Here is a 21539-nt window from a genome sequence, read left to right as displayed (position 1 = left end):
AGTCATCCATTCTACTTGTTTTAGTGGCTCCCTCGTTACTTCTTTTCTTACCGTATGTTGTAAAGAGGTTCCAAAGGCATTAGATCATCAGTGTCTTTGGATGTAAATGTTTTTGTATGCACTTTAAAACTTTACCTTCTCTGTCTGCTATGGATATGCCTGGCTTTGAAACTTATAGAAATGTTCCTGCAGCCCTGTGCCGTCTTCTCTGTGTTCTTTTTCTGGTCATGTGGCAAATACAGCCTAAACCAAAGAGGAAATCTCAGCTTGCAGTCAATACCTATGTTTGGTCACTCAGACTTAATTGCTGGCTTTGTGCTCCTGGCATAAAGAGTTTAACGAAAGATTAGTTTTATGATTTCTTAGCTTGTTTTCTAGTCACTTCTGCTTTTGAAACACAACCACTTGTTACTCACATTGTACTTTTAAACTATGTAATTTAATTGTAGAAGTTTTAGGTATGTTTTCCAGCAACTAACATGAACACCTAACATACTACTTCCCTATAATTAGGAGCATCTTTGATATCTGGGATGTGATGACAGTGCAGCTGTTGCCAAACGTTAACTTTTTTAAGTTGTGTTTACTTTGTTTTAGTTTCAAATAAGATAAGTAACATGTTCAGATAAATCTCTCAAATATCTTCCTAAGTAATATTTAGTTCTCATCATTACATTTCAAAACATTTACATTATATTTAGTGTCTTTTTCAGTACTACATTCTGCATGCTATCATCACCATGTATGAAAAAAACTTCTACAGGAACTCAGGACATATTTGAATAGACTATTCATTTCCAGAGTTCCTGGACATTTAATAGCTTTTTTTCTTCTTCTTCTTCTTCTTCTTTTTTTTTTTTTAAAGGATACTTTTATCCTCAAAATATGAGTCACTGAAAATTATGTACCAAATTTACTATACGCAAGGCAAATTTGAAATTAACGCTGGTGTTTAAAATGCAAAACATATTTAAATAGTTAATGTGAAACAGTGTGATCAGGGATTAGAAATGAATGTGCAGACCTTGCAACATAACTGTTTTTTATTCAGTTATAGGTGCCCAGCGCAGGAGAAGTCCCAGTGCCCTTGCCATTGAAGTATTTGAGTCACATTTGGGAAGTCATATTTTACAGGTAAAAAAAAAAAAAAAAAAAAAGGCTTTTCCAAGAAAAATCAAAATAACTAGTCAGACCTATTCCTGCCAATAATTTGAATACTGTTGGTGTCAGCACTTATATTAATGAAATTTTAAAAGCTCACATTTCTTTCTTTTTAGAAAGCCCATGATTGGAACAATTTGAATGAGAGGGAGGGCAGGTGTTGTATAGATGAATCTCAATATTTTGTTGTTTTGAACTGTGCAGTAGGTGTTTGCTCGCAGAATGTATTTGTGTGTGTGCACGAAACAGTATTTTGTGTTGGTGATTTTATTTGTCTTATGTGTCATGTACAGATTTAGGGTGTTTTTCCCCCACTTTGGTTTATGTGCACTGCTTTCCTCTTTGATATCACTGTTGTCATGATTATGTATCACAAATTTGCAACAATCTGCAAAGAGAAAAGATGAACAGCAGCATGCTTCTTAGATCTCCTTAGCTATGAGATAAAAACTAATCAGATATTTGTCAAAGAATTTAGTCACACTGTAAAAGGAGCTATGTTCCAGGAAGATTAGAATGAAAAACCAGTAAACTGATGGAGATGTTCTTATGCATGCTTTGTTTTGTCAGGGTTAGTACAGCCTTTCTTACGTTGCAGTAATCAAAGTGGAGCAGAAGCACTTAAGAACAAAATGTGAAGTGTTTTGTCAGCAAGGCAAAAACTCAGCACTATGGAAATAAAAAAAACACTCTTTACATGTAGTCTTTTCTAACTGCAGCACTGAATAACTGCACTTACTTAGCAATGTACACAGCTTCCCAATGCAAATGTATTGCTTGGTATATTATCTTTTGAGAGGTACGAAAGAGGTAAATTAGGATATTATCTTGAGAAATATTCCACTTAATTTGAAATGATTGAGAGCTATCTCTCCATACTACCTCAGCTGTGGCATTCAAAAGCATTACAGATAATGTCAGATTTTTCATATATTTTTAGAGTAACTAAATGCGGAATAGCAACAAAGATCATTTTAGGAAAAAATGAAATTAACCAGTAGAATGAATTTCTCTCTGGAGCAAAAATCATGAATGAAGTGACTTAGTTGTGCATCCTTAGCAAAGGTCTAGTTCAAGTTTTTGATTCTGTAAGCGAATGCTTGCATTATAGTAACTGTACCAAAGGTATCTGCCCCAGTATCTACAGTACTGTTTGCATATCACACCGAAATGCTGTTATGCTGTCTCATAAATGTAGAAAAAAACGAATAAATAAACAACAGTTTTGTGATGTTCCAATTTATGTAATTTCTTGGTGTGGTGTTTTGAGTATGTAAAAATGTGCTATATATCCTAGAGGTATCTTGTAATATAAATTACAAGAAATATCTAGATAAAATCTTACTCAGACTGATTTATATATACTCTTTAGATATTAGGTTTGATGCTATATGAATATATGATTCAATTGTTAAGAACAAAACTAAGGCGTCCACTTTGACATATTTATAGGTTGAACTAGGTGATCTTAGACATCTTTTCCAATCTGAATGATTCTATGATTCTATTCTATGACAACGACTTGACGTTTGAATTTTTCACTTATCACGTATTTTAGACTATTTAGTGATTTTATTACTTATTTAAGCTAGATTACACTTTTTTTTCTACTTATACATGATAAATTAGGGTGTTTTCAGGATATGTCTTTCACGTAATACTCATAAAATAATCTGTATTGCACTGTAATAAATGGATTAAGGATTTTCAATCCAAAATGCCATCAACATCATATTGAATATCTGTTGAGGTGTGGCCTTCTCAGAGAGGGTGGTGTTTTTACCAAATTTCTCCTGTTAATCTCCTAATCGATAGTAGAAAGTTATACTCTGACATTTAAGAGAATAGACTGTTGACGATGGATAAAGGACAGAATGAATTAATAATGGTTGCAAGTTTATCATGATATGTTAAAATCTTAGCACAGTAATCAACACTTGGAAGGAAAGTCTAGGTCATGCATTCAAATGCGCCACTTTTAAAAGATCTGAACAAACTTCAAAGTACTGTTTTGTGGTTTTATAGGTAGAAAAATAATCTCCAGAAAACATGTAAATCTCCAGAAGATAAGTAAAACAACAATCAGATAGATTCTGCAATGGAGTACTGTTCTAACAAGTTCTCATTTAGCTTGCTGCTCCTGAAGATGATATGCAAAGCAGTGTTGTGATAAGTATTGTTTGCAAATGAAGTAAACAACCTTGCAGAATGATTATACCTTGGGACTACCTGTGTTTTTCAGTCTGCTATCTGAGGAAGTTGAATTTATAGTTTGTTTAATCCCTTTTGCTATTAATATTTTGAAGACTGGGTTAAGTGTAAGCTCAGAAATTAAGAAGCCTCTCTAATCCTCCTAATATTTTGATACTTCAGAATTTATTGACAGACACATGAGAAGCATAATACAGTATGCTTAAAAAGGTGGATGTAGGTGGATGTTATTTACGACGATGTAAAAACAGAAATGGAGGTGTACCTTGTGATATTTTACATCTTGATTCTATAACCAGGAAGTCTCAGTCATGTCCACAAATCCAAGCCACAGTCAATTACTGTATATCTTGCTGAAGAGATTCCTACAGTAGGTTTGCAGCCAAGGAAACCAGCTGCTTGTGGAAAAAAAGAAACCCCAAAACATGAATATGTGAAATGTTGTCATATCAGTGTCTCCAAAGTCAGGGCAAAATAACTTTGAAATGTTTTCCAAGTAAGATTACCTGTATGATGAACAGTAGAAAAAATAGGTAATGGCAATATGTTCATTTTTTTTTACATGATTTTTGGTTTGTCAGATAGTTTGTGTTTTGTTTTATTCTACATTTATCTTCTTTGGAAAAGTAGTGTTATAATGAGAATAGACTTCGATAAAGACATCTTCAGTTTTACATTTCTATGTATATATGAGGCATTTACTAAATAAATCCAGTAAAAAATTATTACTTCTATTGCCTGCTATTCAGAAATTTGGCTGAAAGTGGTTTTAAAAATTAACAAGAAGATGATCGGTTTATACAAGGCACATGGATTTTTCCTGTAACTTCGTTGCTATTGAGGAGGTATGGAAAAGGGTCAGTAACCCCATATTCTTCATATAATCAGGAATGATCAGGAAATGTAGAACTAAATATAGAGAAAAGGGAAAGTTAGTGAATATATTTGCATATGCAAATTAGCTTAATTGATACTGCTTGCCTCTACAGGGATTTTTCATTACAAACTGGAGTGCTACATTGTTCAGCTCATATTGAGTAATTTAGTAACTAATGAGACCAGTTTGCACTAATTTGCATATGATAAATGAGCTTAATTGCAGTAAATAACTTGGAGGCATAATTACTTAATTTTCCTGTGTTGCATGGCTTTTAAGTTCACGTATGAACAACTCAAGATAATTTTGCATATTTAAATTAGTTGCTTTTAAAATTCTTGAACAAAAAAGAACACACCTTACAATCTGAACTGTAAAACAATTAAAAGTAAAATGTACAGTATTTTCAAATAAAATTTAATATCTATAAAAGATATTTCTTCCTTTAAAATACTAATGACTTCTTAAAGAATAAATATTTGGAATTATAAAAAATGGAATAGCTTTTAAAGTCAGAATAAGATAGAAAGATGGTATTCGTAACAATAATAGAACTGTGTATCTGAACTGTAGTGAGTGGTACACATTTTGTATTCCTGCATACAAGAGTGATAACTTTCATAATTGCATTCTTTGCTTCAGCAGTGCCTATTCAGCTGTTAAGAAGCTGTAACGCTTTCATATAGCATTATATTACCATACACAATAACTTAGATACTAGTTGTCTTAAATTGCTTATACTGTCCTACCTCCACCTCGTTTTGTGTGAAGAAATCCTTAAATCAGTGAGATGCTGAAGTATCAGATTGCAGCAAAATGCCTTTTTTTTTTTTTTGTAGACTTGGTCAGTGGTGAGCACTGTCATTAATAACTCGTGACAGAGACTTCTACTCTGAGTTTCACAAAAAAAAAAAGAAAAGAAAAGAAAAGAAGGATCACATTTTCATTTCTGCCATGCCCCTAAAATTATTGTCCATACATCCTTTTGGTAGAATTGATAGACTTGAACTACTGAACTAGACAGGGAAAGAAATCAAATGCTCAACTAACAATTGCATGAAGTGTTCAGTCACATAGCAAAATCTGTTGTGCATAGGTGATTTGCAAAGTAGATGACTTTTGTTGAATTCTCCATCTGTGCCATAAGGGGTCCCATCTACTCTCCTAGAAGATTTTTCGTAGCCCTGCTGAATGGTTTCTTCAAAATTTCGAGACTCACTTTTCCCTTTTACTTTATATTATATCTATTTCTCATATTATGGAACCATTTTGAGATGAACGAAGGCCTAAGTAGTTGCAGTATTAGATTCAATGAGACAAAAACAACAGGATTCTATCAAGGTCAAAGGAAACAGAGGCTCAGTGGAAACATTCTGACCCCAAAGACTCTGTGTTCTTTGTCATCTTAGAGTCGTGAGCCACAAGATGCAAAGCACATGCTCTGGAGATCCAGGAGTGGAACACAATTCAGTAAGGATAGCTGTAGTGGATGTGCAGTTCTAGCCAGGATATCCCAGCCAAGTTATCTGTAGTATGCACTCAGGCTGTACGCCCTGTTTACTTTGTAGCATTCTCATTATCAGCACAGACTTGATCATGTAATGGTCCTAGGATGGGGGAACCATTTGAACTCCCTGGAAGTCACATATGGCACAAATCTATGGTTTGGCTTTACTCCATGCAGTGCTCCCAGACTCTCCATGGATGTGAAGGGCAGTCCAGTATTTTGTAAATATGGTTCATATTCTTTTCCCTGCCACTGGAAACCTCAGCATGAGGGTAGAGCTTCATAGAGATTTAATTGTCTTTACCTCAGTTCCCTGGAGAAACCACAGGTTATTAGACCCATTGAGATTATTCTAGCTTTTCTGTATTTAAAGTCAGCAAGCAAACAAACCATATGCAGCCTATGAATGCAAGAAGGCTAGTGTATTGCTTACATTGTGAACAATTGAAAAATGTCTCTTTCTAATAATTTTATTTTTTGTTTTAAAATATACATTTATTAATAATTGAGGTTAGATTTAGATTAGATATAATGAAGAAATTCTTTTCTATGAGAGTGGTGAGGCACTGAAATAGGTTGCCCAGAGAAGCTGAAGAAACCCCATCCCTGGAAGTGTTCAAGGCCAGGTTGGATGGGGCTTTGAGCAACCTGGTCTGATAGGAGGTGTCCCTGCCCATGGCGGAGGAGGTGGAACTAGATCTTTAAGGTCCCTTCCAACCCAAGCCATTCTATAATTCTTTCCTTTTCTTAATAATTCCAGTACTAAAATACTAAATAATATGCAACTGTAGAAATATTTCATACATGTCAACATAGTATACTACTAGTCTTCAGAGTAGGTCCATTACTAATTGTGAGAAGCTTCCAGGATGAATGCATCATCTCTGGTTCCTGTGAATCATTCCAGGTGATGCCATAACCATATAGAGTGGCTTAAACTACATCTTGGTCACCATGTTATTTTGTTGGTGCATGTCACATAAGTTTAAGTTTCCGTAGAGAAAAAAAAAAAAAAAGAGGAAAATGAGTAACAGTCTCTTCTGTCCGAGTGAGCACTTTAAAAGTTTGTCTTCTGTTTGCAGGTGGCTACTACCCATTCTACCTGCCTTCCTCAATTGAAATAAATTTGTGTCTAGAATTGTGTTCTAGATGCTGATTCCATCACAGTCTTAGGTGTGTAACAGCTGCAAATAAGAGTGAATCATACATGTGATACTCTGAGAAGTATTCGTAATTACATCATTGATCCACTGAATGTTAATAAATATTATTAATATTTCAGTAGTTACAAAACAAAAGGCTTTTTCTCATATTCAACCAGAAAAATAAAGTGTTTTTATCAGGAGAATGTTTCTATTTTCTCCTAATAATGCAGTTAATGCAGCTTTATGAATTGGTGTTTTCAAATGCAACAAGTGTAGAAGCAAATACATGATTTGAAGGAAACTTCTATATCAGAACTTTTTTTCTCTGTTATCTGTATGGGTCTTGTCCTCTGTTTCTGTTACTAGTTTTGCAGCACTGTGATGCTCTTTGAAGGACAGTGTTATTCTGTCAAGCTTGACATAGACAAAAAGTAGAAAGAATTCACTATACATCTTCACTACAGTATTTAGTGATGTTTGGAAGATGTTGCTATTTACCTGTAACTACTATATTGATTATAACAAGACAATTACACTATTCATTTTTTTCTAAAAACATCTTGCTGGAGAGCATTTGAGTAAAGATTTTCATGCACTGGAAGTATGAATGTTCAGCATGCAGCCACTTTAGATTGTGGAATATCCGTGAGTTGTTGTTTGTTGTTGTTTTGTTTTGTTTTTATTAAGACAAAACAAAGATTAGTGAACAGAATAAATTATTTACATTTTTGCAGTAATGAGTGATTGTGGATGAAGTACAACAATTGTGCAAAGTGTCATGGAGACAGAAGTTTTTCCTGTACTGAAAATAAGTACTAACATTTCACTGTATAAACACGCTATTAGGAATTAAAATTGGCCATATGGTATGGATAATCATAGTGGAAGAAGAAAATACATGGTTCTAAAATTTGCCTTCCCACAAAAATATTTGAATCTTGTAAAACTTTGGAGAATTTTAAATAGATACGAGCAGTACAGGTTGACATTAAGTTTGGAGGTAGTTCTGGGGCTGGCTGGACCACAACTGAGTAGAAATCCAGTTTCTTCTAATATTTGAATTATTACAGGGAGCTTCATCTGACAAGAGAATGTCAAGTGGAAAACAGACAGGAAGGTGTTGCAGTGCTATAAAATATTAGGGAGAAGATTTACCTTCTCATTTGCTATTTTCATTCGCTCTAAGTATTACATATTGAAGTTAACTCTGTGTAACAGTGAACACAGAAATAGTAACGAGACTAAAGGTGAGGAAGCAGACAATGGTAATGCTGATGGAGGATTTTTCCAGTCTGCAAAAGGTCTTAGCAGAAAAGACTTCTGCTGGCAAGGAGATTTGTGAAGAGCAGTTGCTAGTGGTGATGTTTGTAGTGGTGAGTGTACCTTTGTGAGGATGAAGAAGAGTGTTCAGTTTTTTGCAATCTGTATTGGGCTACAGGGATAGACTACTAACCATCCTGTGTTAACATGTGTCAAAGGTAGGCAAAAAGAGGGAAATGTGAAAAAGCCAATAAAACGTACAAAACTTAGGGAATGGTGGAGAGCATAGGTCTGTGCCGTCTGTAAAAAAAAAAATATATATATATATTGGGATGAAGTAGTGAATAAATTATGCATTAGTAGCCAAAATGAAGTGGAAATTAAGAGAGCAATTAAGAAAAGATAGTTGTTGCAGAACAAGCAACTCAGCAAAGTGATACCGAACTTTCTCTTGGCAGCAAACAGCTGTGTGTAATGCAACGAAACAGAATGAGTATTTAACAGGTCAGAATTGAAGGTTTGGAGGCCACATAATCCCTCTATGAGGGAATGATTTCTATATGTAGTTTACTTTGTATGCTTAAATTTTGAATCTGAACCTCATCTTTATCATACAGCTTGTTTTTATTTAAAAAAATAAAAAATAAAAAAATCCTGAGATTAAGTGACATTCAGAGCATTCAGATACAAAACCAAAGGGGGAATTGATTGCTCTCAACGAAGTGCTGTCCAGAAATTGAACACGATTAAGGTAAAAAAGTAGACACTTAATCTAAATCTCTATCAAAAAAAAAAAAAAGCTTTCAATATACAACTGTTTTATCTAGGAAAACTGACAGTTGTATAAAGTTCAAATTAGTCATTCAGAAACAGTGAGATAACAGTAATAAATTGGATGCTGTAATGCCTTGGTATAAACTGAACAAAAATTATAGGTTTATGGTATAAGAGACAGTAGTGTATACGCAGAGAGAAGATCAACCTTCTGAAAGTACAGTTTCTAACTGGACAGGATGAAAGAGAATAATCTCGATTGTAATTAGGAAGAAAATCGTTTAAAAAAAAAAAAAGGAATGAGGCAGGAGAATGTCATGATAGTAAGTGTTACATTGAGAAAAAGAAAGATACACAGCCTACTTGGAAAAAGTAATTTGGGGTGACTTGAAATGCCCAGTTATTAACAGGTCAAACACCTCACCCAAACAGAGTTGAAAAGCAGGAAAACAGTGTAAATGCTGGTATGTTGTGAAAAGAGCCACAGGACTCTAGTAAGAAATGATTGGTATCTCAGCTTAGCTCTGTGCCTTTCCAGGGAGATTCCAGGCATCTCCATCTGCACTTTCCTGTTTCTGATTTAAGGATAGATTCCATGTCACCTTTCAGTGGCTAAATACATAATCTACGTAGGAATCTGTTCAGCTTTGATCACCAGTCTCTCCTTAAGCACTTTGTAGATTGGTATTCTCAGAAAATCATCCTCTTGTAATAAAAGTGTAAAAGTCTTACACCAGATGTTATTTAGAACTTTAGAAATCGAATTGTGTATTTTTTTCCAGTATAATTAACAGAGTCACGATAGGTATCTGAAGCTGAAAAGAGGCAGAAAAAACCTCTAATAGAAATTGTAATGCTGCACGCCTCTATTCAGTGTTCTATCTTTGTTCTGTGATGCTACTTTTGCACTTTAAACATGTGTAAATGCCACTGAATGCTACGCTATGACTCTGGTTCTACACCGGTTTAAATTATAAAAGAGGCTAGCCTGATACGTTGCTTGTTTCTACAAAGGGCTGGGAACAAAGGCTAGATTTGAATCTGAAAAGGTTAAAGGAGTTGCACAGACAGCATTGTTAAAAGGGACATCTCAGGTCCATTAGCTGGAACACAAAGCAAGAGGATTTCCTGGGTTCAGGAGACTTGAAAGGTGCTGATTTACATACTCCAATTTGTCCTAGTCACAATAAGTGCCTCAGATTGAATCCATAAGGGCAGTGCTTTCAATCTGGAGTTATGTCAAAGGTACAGCATCCACGCAGTTGCTGCCCAGGGGCTTCTATGTTAAAAGGAGACTGGGGGAGGGGTGGGAAATGCCAAATTGTTTTGCAATTGGAGCTTGAAGCAGTACACTTAAACCTGCATTTTATATGGCAACTGTATATAAAAGTGTGCAGTTTCATTTAATAAAGAAATATTTGATCTGAGCAAAACACAGCATACCACAGTGTGTCATTTAATTCCTGGGAAAGTATTTGAAGAAAATGACACATCTCAGCACTGTTTGTTGACCGTTTTGTTGTCACCTGCTGAGTGTTGTCATTTCCATAGCCAGTGGGCTGTATTGAATCAGACAGAGGGAAGAGGTCATTAACAGAAATGGAGGACTTTCTGCAGTCCATAGATACTGAAGGAGGAATTTTTCTTCAGATACATCAACAGAACTCTATTTAATGGAGCCTACATTCAGCTATGATTTGCGATTTAGCCCTGTTTTGAACTGAAGTAAGGTGGCTTGAAAAGTATTGGCAGCATAAACTAATATGTGGGTTGACCAGAAAGAATTATACCTTCTGTGGTGTTTGTAATGATACTGGCAAGGAATTCTGGTTTCAGAATGCTTTTCAATCACAGCATTCATCAAGAAAGGAAAAGGGTGTTGATATCCTATAAATAAATACAATTGGGGAAAACAATGTTTCAGGTGGTGCTGTGCAAGTTAACAGTGATATTTTTCTCCACTATCTTGAAATCATTGATGACATAGTTTCCAAGATTCCTCATTTCAGATCTAATGAAAATAAAAAGCACTAGAAATAGGCTTCAAGCATCCTTTGTACTCTGCAATAGAAGTGAAGGGCAGCAGTGTGTGCCCTCTTTTTCCAGAGAATCTGGCAAAGGATAATATTGGGGTCTGCATGCAGAGAATCCTTAAATGGAACACGTGAAGTTGAGATTCATGTGAATGCTATTGTTTCAGGCTGCTTTTAACTCTAAGTTATTTCATTGTACTAGCTATCTGCTAACTACATTTTCATCTTTGTTTGTAAGGTCTAAATAAATGTAAATATTAAATATTGAAATAGAAGCTGGGGGTTCAACCTTCACCATTACTGTAGAATCTGGAGCCGCAGATGCAGTGCTTTATCCCTTGGATTTTAGGTAGAAAGTGCAAGCACCTTTACTCAGACTTTAAAACACATAAAAGAATACAAATATAGTTAAAAATAAGTGAGTCGTGTTTGTGGAGAGTGCACTCTGTTCTTGAGTATGTTATCTTTAAAGTTGATTAAAAGTAGTTGCTTCCATTATTCACTGCTAAAATGGCACTGTATTAGAATTTCTACCTGCACAGAAATTACAAAAGATAGCATGGAAACAATTTTTTTTTTTTTCCCGAAGTGACTTAACTGTCTGCAATTACATTGTATCACACTTTCTTTGGGTACATTTTATAGGGTCACATAAGATGGAAATCAGTGCTGAATTCTGTTTATTGATTATGCACAGCACTTAGCCAATGAATTGTTTTCTTCTTTCACGATTTCTCCATTCTATGGAGAACACTATTTAGGTGTACGCATTGATGCTAATGTAAGACTATACCACTTTGATAGTGTCTGATTGAATTCAGGTTTGATTGAATGAATTGTAAATTCTTTCTTACATATTCTAGATAGTGATTTATGGTAGGTATCATTGGCTTGCTTTGTGCTTAGTATTTGTTCTGTTTTTCCCTTTAATTGTGTATTCTGCTCAACATAAAGATTTTAAGCTTTATGACTTCATTCATAGTTTTTCTAACATGGAGGTGGTAGACTGTTTGCCTTTGATGCACACTTTAAGGAGAAGAAAAAATCTGTGATGTGTGTGTGTTTATGTCCAGAAGTCCCTCTCACATTTCCAGAGTGGCCTACAGCAGAGAACAGGAGTTGCTCCTCCCAGGCACCATTATAGAGGACACCTTCTTTACTGTGACAAAGAAGGTCTCATAGACCATTGATAAAAACATTTAATTGTTTACTTCCCAAAAAATAATAATGGTAGAAATACTTTTTCTTTCCTACTGTATGTCATTTAGGAGTGGCAAGAAAGTAAGAGTTAACAGTATAGAATCATAGGATTATCTAGGTCAGAAAAGACCTTACAGATCACCACGTCCAACCATCAACCTGACCTACTGAGTCCCAGCTATGTCCCTTATTGCCATGTCCACACGTCTTGTAAATAACGTCAGGGATGTGGAGTCCACCACTTCCCTGGGCAGCCTGTGCCAATGCTTGGCCATACTTTCTGTAAAGAAATTCTTCCTGATAGCCAATCTAAACCTCCCCTGGTGCAACTTGAGACCATTTCCTCACATCCCCTCACTTGTCACCTGAGAAAAGAGACTGGCACCCTCCTTGCTACAACTTCCTTTCAGGTAGTTGTAGAGAGCGATGAGGCCTCCCCTCAGCCTTCTCTTTCCAGGATAAACAACCCCGGTTCTCTCCTCATAACTCTTGCTCTTTAGTCTTTTTACCAGCTTGGTTGCTCTTCTCTTCATATGCTCAAGCAAGAGTATGTGATTGGTCATCTTTCTTCAGGCCATCACTAAATGTTTTGTAGTCCACAATATAAAAAACAATGTTTGTTTTATTGAAAATTAATGAAATAAAAGTTTGTATGGAGGCCTAATATATAACAGAGCTGTAGAGATTCTCAGATTTCCTCTGGACAGTCTCAAAGAAGGTGAGTTACAGGCGAGACTTGAACTGAAAGGCTTTACACAGTGTTTCAGTGTTTGAAGCAACCAAACTTTTATGCCAATATGTATTACCATAGTGGTTTAGAATTTTGTGGTTTATTTTTATAGAGTATGCTGTCAGCAAACAGTACTAGAAATAACGTGTAAGCCCTCTGTTAAATCTCAGAAAAAAAAAAGGACTTTAAATAGTATAATTGAAAGAATGTTGCAAAGCTTCATCTTTCCTTTTGTTCTTTCTCTTTTTCTTTTTTAATTTTTACTTTTATATGTCTGAAATAGCACTGATCAAGACAAGGTTTTTCATCCTTTACAAATTATGCATTTGATCAAAATCAAAGATAGAATATGGTACTCCTTTTGATAAAAAATGTCTAGGAATTATATTAAAATTATACAATAGTTATCGAAATGTATGTTAGAAGGTAGGAAACAATTCAGAATTTCAAGGGTACAATGCTGTATTTCTCTATCAAAACAAAAACAAATACTTGGCTCTGTTTATTATAAATGCAAGCTTTTTGTCCTGAAACTGGAAGTCATGCTACCATGTTCTTCTGTTTCCAATTACTTGCAAGTAGCCATTTTTATATGTTACACTTGGCACCAAAAAAAAAAAAAAGTGTTTTCAATTGTATCCGTAGTTATAGTCTCCTAAAGCTATGCCTGAGAAAGATCCAACCTGTATGGACAGCAGACAGTACTGCACCTTCTGGTAGAAAGCCCTGCTCTTGTCACTAGTGCAGGCACTTAGGGTATTGTGGGGTTTATTACTTGTGTCTACTTTTAGGCACCTTCAGATTTGCATTTTAGGATGTGGTGGTCCACATTAGGTTGAGCACATACTATGGGAGAGGAAGGGTGCTGCTGTGTGCCTAGTCGTTGCATATTTAGGCTACTGGATTTGTACTGCGCCCCATACTGCCACGGTGTTTGCCAAAGGCTAATTAGTGCCATTTGGCATTCCTTCTGCAAAAGTTTCCCCAACTCCCTAACAGATTATTCCTGATGAGGGAGTGAATTATCTACATGTAGGAGGTTTGGCAGAAAGTGATTATAGTTTCTATTGCTGAATTTAGGAGCTTGTATACCCTTAAGCCTTGCTGTAGAGTGACTTCCTGCAACCTCCCTCTTGGAGAGGCTTGGAGGGACTCAGGGATGTCCCACCTCAGGATGCACCTGTAAATGGAAAGTGGTGTTTCCCATTTTCCTATCTGAGAAAATGGTTAACATTTCTTGATTTATGGATATTATCAAGCTTTGTTTTGTTCCCAAGTATTCAGGTATTGTTGCATTGTAAAGTCAAAGGAGAAAAAAAAATCTACTGTTGTAGTTTTTCAAAGCAAACAAGGAAGAACAGTAGTAAAAGCAGAGCACAGCATTTCAGTGAAAGAGGGTTTTATTTCCTTCAGGGTCAAGAATGTGCCTGTCAAGCGTGACACATGCAAATTTCTAAGTGGGTGTCAATGATATATTGGCAAATTTTTATATAGAATTTTTTTACCATATAGAACATTTTAGTGTAGTGTGTTTTCCTTTTTATAAAAATGTCTTTGTGGTGTCATCCAAATCTTGCACTTGCAATTCTTGGCTGTATATCTAGCGGTAAAAAAATTGTTTAGGATTAAAAAGTAATGGATGGTATCAGCAGAGCTCTCTATCCACAAGACAGGAAATGAACATTTACAGTTTTCAGATTCGCTGCACTTGCAAGATTTCATCATCTGTGCCTAAATCGCCAGGAACAGTAGAAATACTGGAAATAGATGTGTAGTGACATATGAAAGCTTTAAGGGATGCATACTATGCTCAGATAGTAGTTCTTAATATGGAGGAACCACTCATTAATCCAAGAAACATGACTACAGAGCAACAGCAGGCTCTGACCCACAGCAGACAGAGTATCGGGTTTATCAGTAAAGGCAGCAGCAGAGCCAGAAAAGGAAAGCTGACATCCAGATGCCGGTGATACAAGCATCCTATCCAGACTTGGGCATATGGGTCCTGCATCTGTCAGTGTTACACCAGCAGTTGGCTCCCAACCTCGAGCAGACTCTGTATTCCCAATGAGTTAGAGATTCCAGCCAGCACAGTCAGTGAATGGATAAGCCAAGTCTTCTGAAGCAGTGCTGTTATATTGGAAAGGTGAACTTAAGTTGAAAGAAGTTCTGTGAGATGGTATGAGGGCTCTTCCCATGCATGGCAAGATTGTGATGTGTAAGATTTTTTCTGCTTATGCTGGCATGTGCAAAGAAGTGACACAGTGAGGAAATGATAGCATTTTTTAAATGCCAACAGAAAAATAATCCATCTGAAAGGACTGTAGCTCAGATGTGTTTTTTTTTTTTCTAGTGTGGAAAAGAAATGTTAATATTTACTTGTTTATTAGCCTCAAAGAACCGCTATGGGTTCCTAAGTCAGCCTTGATCTGCAGAAACCTCAAAGTCACTTCTTTTTAATAAAGAAGTTTTCTGCCTATATTGTCCCAGTTTCAAAACCCTGCGAAGGCCAAATCCCTTTGTGCCACACAGACCAATCTCAGAGAGTGAGAAAATCCTGTGATAGAAATGAGGTTTTCTACTTCTCCCTCCTTCCCTGCCATCCCCAGCATTTTCTCCATCAGCAAAGTTCTTTATCCAGTACTGCTTTTCACTTCTATGAGCTAACAGGAGGGCTGTCCTTCAAGAAACTTGAAATAGAAGTAGTCATTTAAGAATGACCGCTTGACACCAACAAGCATCAAGGACACTATAGGACTCAGAAACTCAGCACACTGGACTCCTTTAGAAGATGAAGGTGTAAAAGACAAGAAGTTGGTAAAGAAGATTAATCCATCTTCTTTAATTGCCTGTAATCTCCTTCAGAGGTAGCTGTATACATCAGTGGAGCATTTACTTCTTGCCTGACTTTAAGTCTTAGACTAAATTCATTGTAAGCATTAAGTGGTCAAAATGCCAACGCTGAATTTACTGTTGAATAGGCTAGATATTTCTGCACAGAGAGAGGAAAGAGTGGACTGTGAATATGAACATGTTACTTTTATCAGCTCTCCCTCACAGTTTTACTTGGACATTCTAATTTTGAGAAGTTCTGGTCAACTCTTTCCAATATAAAATTTGTACGGTATATAGGGATTACTGGGAGCTGATCTTACAAGTCTGAAGAGCTGTCAAGTCTCCCCTATTTTGAATATGAGTGGTACTGGAAGGATTACTGAGAGTGCAGCATGTGCTTCATAGCTTTTTAAATAAAAAATGGCAATCCTTTAAAATAAGTAGCCAATAATTATTAATTCATTTAGCTAGTACTATAAAAATGTTAGTCATTTGGAACTAATATGGCTTAACAGGCTTCTACCTTGGGGATTTCATTTTAGTTTAGCAATTATGTACTTTTATTTTAAAGTGTTGTTAATAACAGCAACAATAATACTTCTCTTAAATTTGTGATTTTATTAAATGTGTTTTTCATTTTTAACCAGTGCTTATATAAACTGGGAGAAGAGAGGTTTTGGTTTCATTTTAAAAGGGAAATGTTTCAAATTTAAAAAATCAGCAATATTAGAGGAAGATAAGGCAAGATGCCCATCTCCTAGCCCACTAAGACACAGGTAAATTGTCTTTATAAGCCTCTCTTGAGTTGAGATAAAATGGGACATGAAATTAAAAGCAGAATCAAAAATGTGCTCTGCTCAGTTTCCTTTTTTTCTGTACAATAATAGTTCCATTGTATTTTTAATTGTTGTCACTAATATATACAGTACTGTGAATATTAGTTATTTGGTTGTCCTGCCGTGATTTATGACATACAATTCTACAAATGTTGCAGATGTCTGTCATCATAATCTTACTTCTTATATAGGATTTTATGCATAACATAAGGAGAAAGTGCTTCATATTAGAAAAAAAGAAAATTAAACCTTGAAGGTAATTCTCATAAAAATCTCATTGGAAAATATTGAAACCTTTAAAAAATATTCTGCGTTATTATTTTGCTGCTTGTGCTGTTTCACTAAACTGCATTCATTCCAGATTTTTCTTACTACAGAGAAATTGCGTCTTTTCTGGCAGAAACACTTCATTTAAACCAAACCAGCTATGTGATGTCTGGGGCATGCAGAAGGCTAATTTTAGAAATAGAAGGCATTTTACAACTATGAAATAAAGCTGTTGTTGTTTTGAATTACCCATTAGAGTAAGTTTTCTCTCATGCTGGACTATAGTCCAGAGAAGGAGGAGAATTCTGCTCCTATATGCAGGAGCACAGAGATTAACTGTAACTGACTCGAATTAGATTTAGTGAGTGTCCTCCAGACATTAGCAAATCAAAAGGGCTCAAAATAACGTGAATTTTATGAAAATAACTTAAGAGGAGGGAAAACATTTTTCTCTATTAATGTAATAACAAATATATTGATAAATTAGTATGTTCATTAAATTTTTAAGTGATATTATGATTATTCATTTTTATGTTTATTCATTTAAACTGATGGAACTACAGAAACCCCCAAAAAAGGCTGAGTGAATACCATCGTGTTTTATTCTGTCCTGTCAGGCAGAACGCTTAGATGTGTATCTGTGGTTGTCACTGCTCAAAATAGAAATACTAGTAGGGAAGCAGTAGTGAACAACACTGCTGACTGTACTAATAGTAGATTAGAAGAACTGGCAAGAATGCAGAAATTTCTATTTGGGCATCCTATCCATGGGAAAAAAAAAAAAAAGGCTGTGGGATTCAGCAGGCATTGAAGATGATTACATGCTTTCCTTTATGATCAAAATTTTAGGGTTTTGATCCCTTCATGTGACTTCCTCAGCACCATCCATACTGCAAAAGATCCTGAAGTGGAATAATAAGAAAGCCACATGACAATGTTGTGGTTTTGCCTTCCCTTTTTCCTAAATAATGTGTATTTTGAAATACTACTGCAGAGCTAAACCTTTAGGTCACATGTGATAAATTTCTAGCTAATCGTCTTAAGTCAAATTCCTCCATGAACTTTATGCTACAAGAGCCACAGTATGTAGTTAATGGCATTTTAAAAATTCAGTCTAAATAAAGGATGAGAACACCTAGCACGGTAAATTAATGTACTGTGGAAAACATTGAATACTCATAGTTTCTACAAATAACTGCTGTTTTTACAATGCAGTACAAAGACCAGCATCTTGTAATGCACAGACTGGCTGAATAGAAGTCAGTTCAGCTGAGAAACAAGCCCAGATGCATTTCTCTTTGAAACCAAAAAGCCGTAATGATTACAAAGGCTGCAATATCAATTTAATAGATTTTATTTCAGTTGTTCAGATGAACATAACTGGATATTTACTCTGAGAGCAGTTTTCAGTTATATAAAAGAGTAGAAAGGAGGAAATTCAGAGCACATTTTCAGCCAGACGTTTTCAGGATATGGAACCAACTGAATGTAAGAAAATGTGTTTAAGTGTTAAGCTTAAATTCCAGAAATGCTCCATTCAAAATGGAAAAGTTCTCAAATACAAAACAAATGGAACTCCTCAACCACAATTTTGTTTCTTATAAGCTCTATTTTGTTAGGAGTGTGTAAGCTGGTACTGCTCCCAATACAGATGCTACCTTCTCCAGCTGAAATTTATGACAGCATCAAAGTGCAAGTTTTAGGTTCTCTAACTTCTGATGCTTTGTAAAGAAGCAGGAAACATTGTACACTGTGTGGACCTCACAAATGCAAATAATTCAATCCTATGGTTCCCCTTTTTTAAAAAAACAAACAAACAAACAAAAACATTTAATCCTATTGCTCCAGTGAATGCTCCTGATTTATATAACTATTAATAAACCAGACCTGAAAACTTTGTACCCTTGAGAGCATGCATTGTCTGTTTGGCTAATCAGTTATGATAAACAAACTTGTTTGGAATTGTGTTCTGTGCTTCCATTCAACTTTACAGTCATATGCTTAACTTAAAATGTGCTTAAATGATTCCCTTAGTAGGAGCACGTAAGCAGAAACAAAAAAGTTATCATAAGAATAACTGAAGAAATAGTATCCAGGACTGAATGTCACAAGCTGCTGAGGGAAATGACTGAAAGTATTCTGCTATTGCAAAGATTTTTTCAGAAGAGTATAAAAGCCATCATTACAGGTGGAAAGATTTCCTCCTTCATTTGAAGTACCTTTTTTAAGAACAAGATTATTAATAGCTCCCTGCCAATATAACAAAATTGTTCATTAAGATTCGTTTATTTCAGGATGATTTCCTTGTTTTATTTTGTGCAAGCATATATTACCCTGATTTCTGCTTTCAAGGACAGAGTTATTTGTTGTTCCAACTCTTTTTTTTCTTTTGCAGTTATTGTTTATGTCGTATTTTTTCTTCTGGTCACGTGACAATCTTACCTTATGCAAACATTGGTCGGTCTGAGATAGGAGATTTTCTAATTATACCACGTAAATGCTTCTGGGCTGGTTTGATTTGAAAAATACCTGCCTGTTGCCATCAGCTGTTTCGTTTTTGTTTGGTTTTGATTTGTCTTTTGTTGTTGTTGTTACTGATAAAGAAGCAATATCAGTACCTAATGAGGTTGTCACATGCTTAACTTTCTGATACCAAAATTCTCAAATTGTTTTCTTCATATAAGTTTGCAAATCTAGAAGACATCAGTGAAGAAAATTTCCATGACAGTAGAATTCTTTTGGAGTGTTTGGATTTCCTTAGTGATATAATCTTTTTTCTGGGGTTTTCCTGATTTGAAACAGAAATTGTTTCAACCTGGGGTACGGAAATAATGGGGCTGTTGGAAAGATGTTTTAAATGTTTATGCTTGGTTACTGTCTTTCTCACAGAACTTTATCTGGTCCCATCTTTCTTGGTTCACCAAACTAGAAAAAGCCTGAAATACATTCTTAACTTTAAGTCAGTAATCACTTGTTTAAAGTCCTTTGCTGGAATATAGCATTACCTTTTAGAAAGGTAACTCTGAAAAGAATGAAATCCAGTGTCCTGTAATGTAGAATTTTCCTAGGAACTCATTCGTGTACTGAGAATATCTTGTCTGCTAATATAAAGGGGAGAAGGAATATAATTTATTCATTGCTAACAATTGTGGCTATATTGCCTAGACTGTCTGGTCAAGATGTAAGAACTTTACTGCAACACTGGTTTTCTTCCAGTGGAGCTTCAGTAGTAAGTTCTGTGGCCAACTATCACCACTCTACTTCAAAATCTCTAAATCAAGAGTGTCTTGTGTCCCACTAAAAAACTTTCAGATCATCATTTCTAAAAGTAACTTTTCATACAAATCTGGGCAGCTTCCTCTCCCAGAAAGACATCTAACTGAGACTCCCTATTTCTGTTGAAACTATGAAACTTCTATAGTTCTGTTGGTTTGTTGCCATGGAGTTCTTCTCTGTGTTACTGCCTGCAACCAAACTATGATGCATTGATGGATTATTTTAATTCAGACTGTCCATGGTATAAACAATTGCTTTAGTAAAGGAAAGAAAAAAAAGGAAATCTCTTTCTAGCAACCCTGAAATATTTATCCATAGGACTCAAAATATAGTAAAAGTATATTATGATACAGTGCATGTTATCTTGAAGCCTCTTTTACTATGCTAGTTGCAAAAAAGCAGTTTCTAAGGATAAGGAAAGATAAATCTCAATAAATCATAGTATTAAACTTGCAAAATAAAAGATTATCATAAACTTCAGGTGAAACGCATAGACCAAACATCTTCAGATTTGGGAATAATCATTGGTTGTTTTGTAATAAGCAGTTACCAACTTGCTGTGTGTACAATTGTGGCAATGTTTGCTAAAGGTGTCTTATGGAGGAACATCAGTAGTTATAACAATTTCAGTGCAGTTAGTGGCTGTATTGGCCTCCTTTAGACCCAGAATCCTGAATACAAGTGTGAATTACATGCATCTCTCTTCCATTGAAATGCACAGCCATGGTCAAGTTGTCCGGATCTGAACTGAGAAATAATTAACCTGTTCATTCAAACTAAGGACTTTTTTTTTTTTTTTGTACTTTTGAACTGTATTGTTTATTTCAATTGTCAGTGCCTTGACTCCAGTCAGTTCTAGACTGACTTCTATGGACATAAAAACATTATGTGACACCAGTCATCCATTTGTGCTGAATTTGGGGTACCACAGTCACCTTTGCAAGCTGATGAGAATAAATACTGACTAGGCATTCCTGAGGCTCCAAAACTGAGCCTGTGTGAGACTTGAAGTAAAAACTCAGTTCCAGGAGCTATATGCCATTACTGCAGTCAATGTTTTTGTTGTCTTATTACCATATTACCTACTGAGAAAAATTCTGAGTAGGTTTATAGAGAGAATTTTGCAATACTTTGCAAAAAACATTATGCCTTGCATTCATTACCAATTTTTCAAGGGAAAGATTGCAGCAGAAAGGTAAAATCTGTGCTATTTATTTATTCTTCATGGCCAAGGTTGGTGAAAACCAGTTGTACTCTTTGAGAATGACTAAAATCAGTAGTGGGAGTGTGAAGAGGAAAGGGAAGAGCTTTTCCACTAATTTTTGGGGCCAGGAGGTGGGTTATCTGGGAATAACTAGACATCATATTTTCAACTGTGAACTAAAATCAAATATAATGATAATGCTTGTCTTTCTGGATCGTGAGTT

General features: G+C 35.4%; 1 protein-coding gene across 10 annotated transcripts in view; it reads left to right on the top strand.

Annotated features, from left to right (window-relative positions):
• The window catches only part of NPAS3 (neuronal PAS domain protein 3), a gene marked incomplete at its 5' end in the record, with an annotated part of 615861 nt that overhangs the window by 305332 nt on the left and 288990 nt on the right, over window positions 1-21539 (top strand). For all 10 annotated transcript variants that reach the window (XM_083840112.1, XM_083840111.1, XM_083840109.1 and 7 more), the window contains one exon: window positions 1052-1134. In XM_083840112.1, the coding sequence (XP_083696238.1) occupies window positions 1052-1134 (83 nt within the window). The remainder of the gene's footprint in view (window positions 1-1051; window positions 1135-21539) is intronic.

Source organism: Anser anser (assembly GCF_964211835.1).
Source record: "Anser anser genome assembly, chromosome: 5".
Classification (NCBI taxonomy): Eukaryota; Metazoa; Chordata; class Aves; order Anseriformes; family Anatidae; genus Anser; species Anser anser.
The sequence above is the reverse complement of the archived record's forward strand: the minus strand, read 5'-3'. Positions and strand labels throughout refer to the sequence as shown.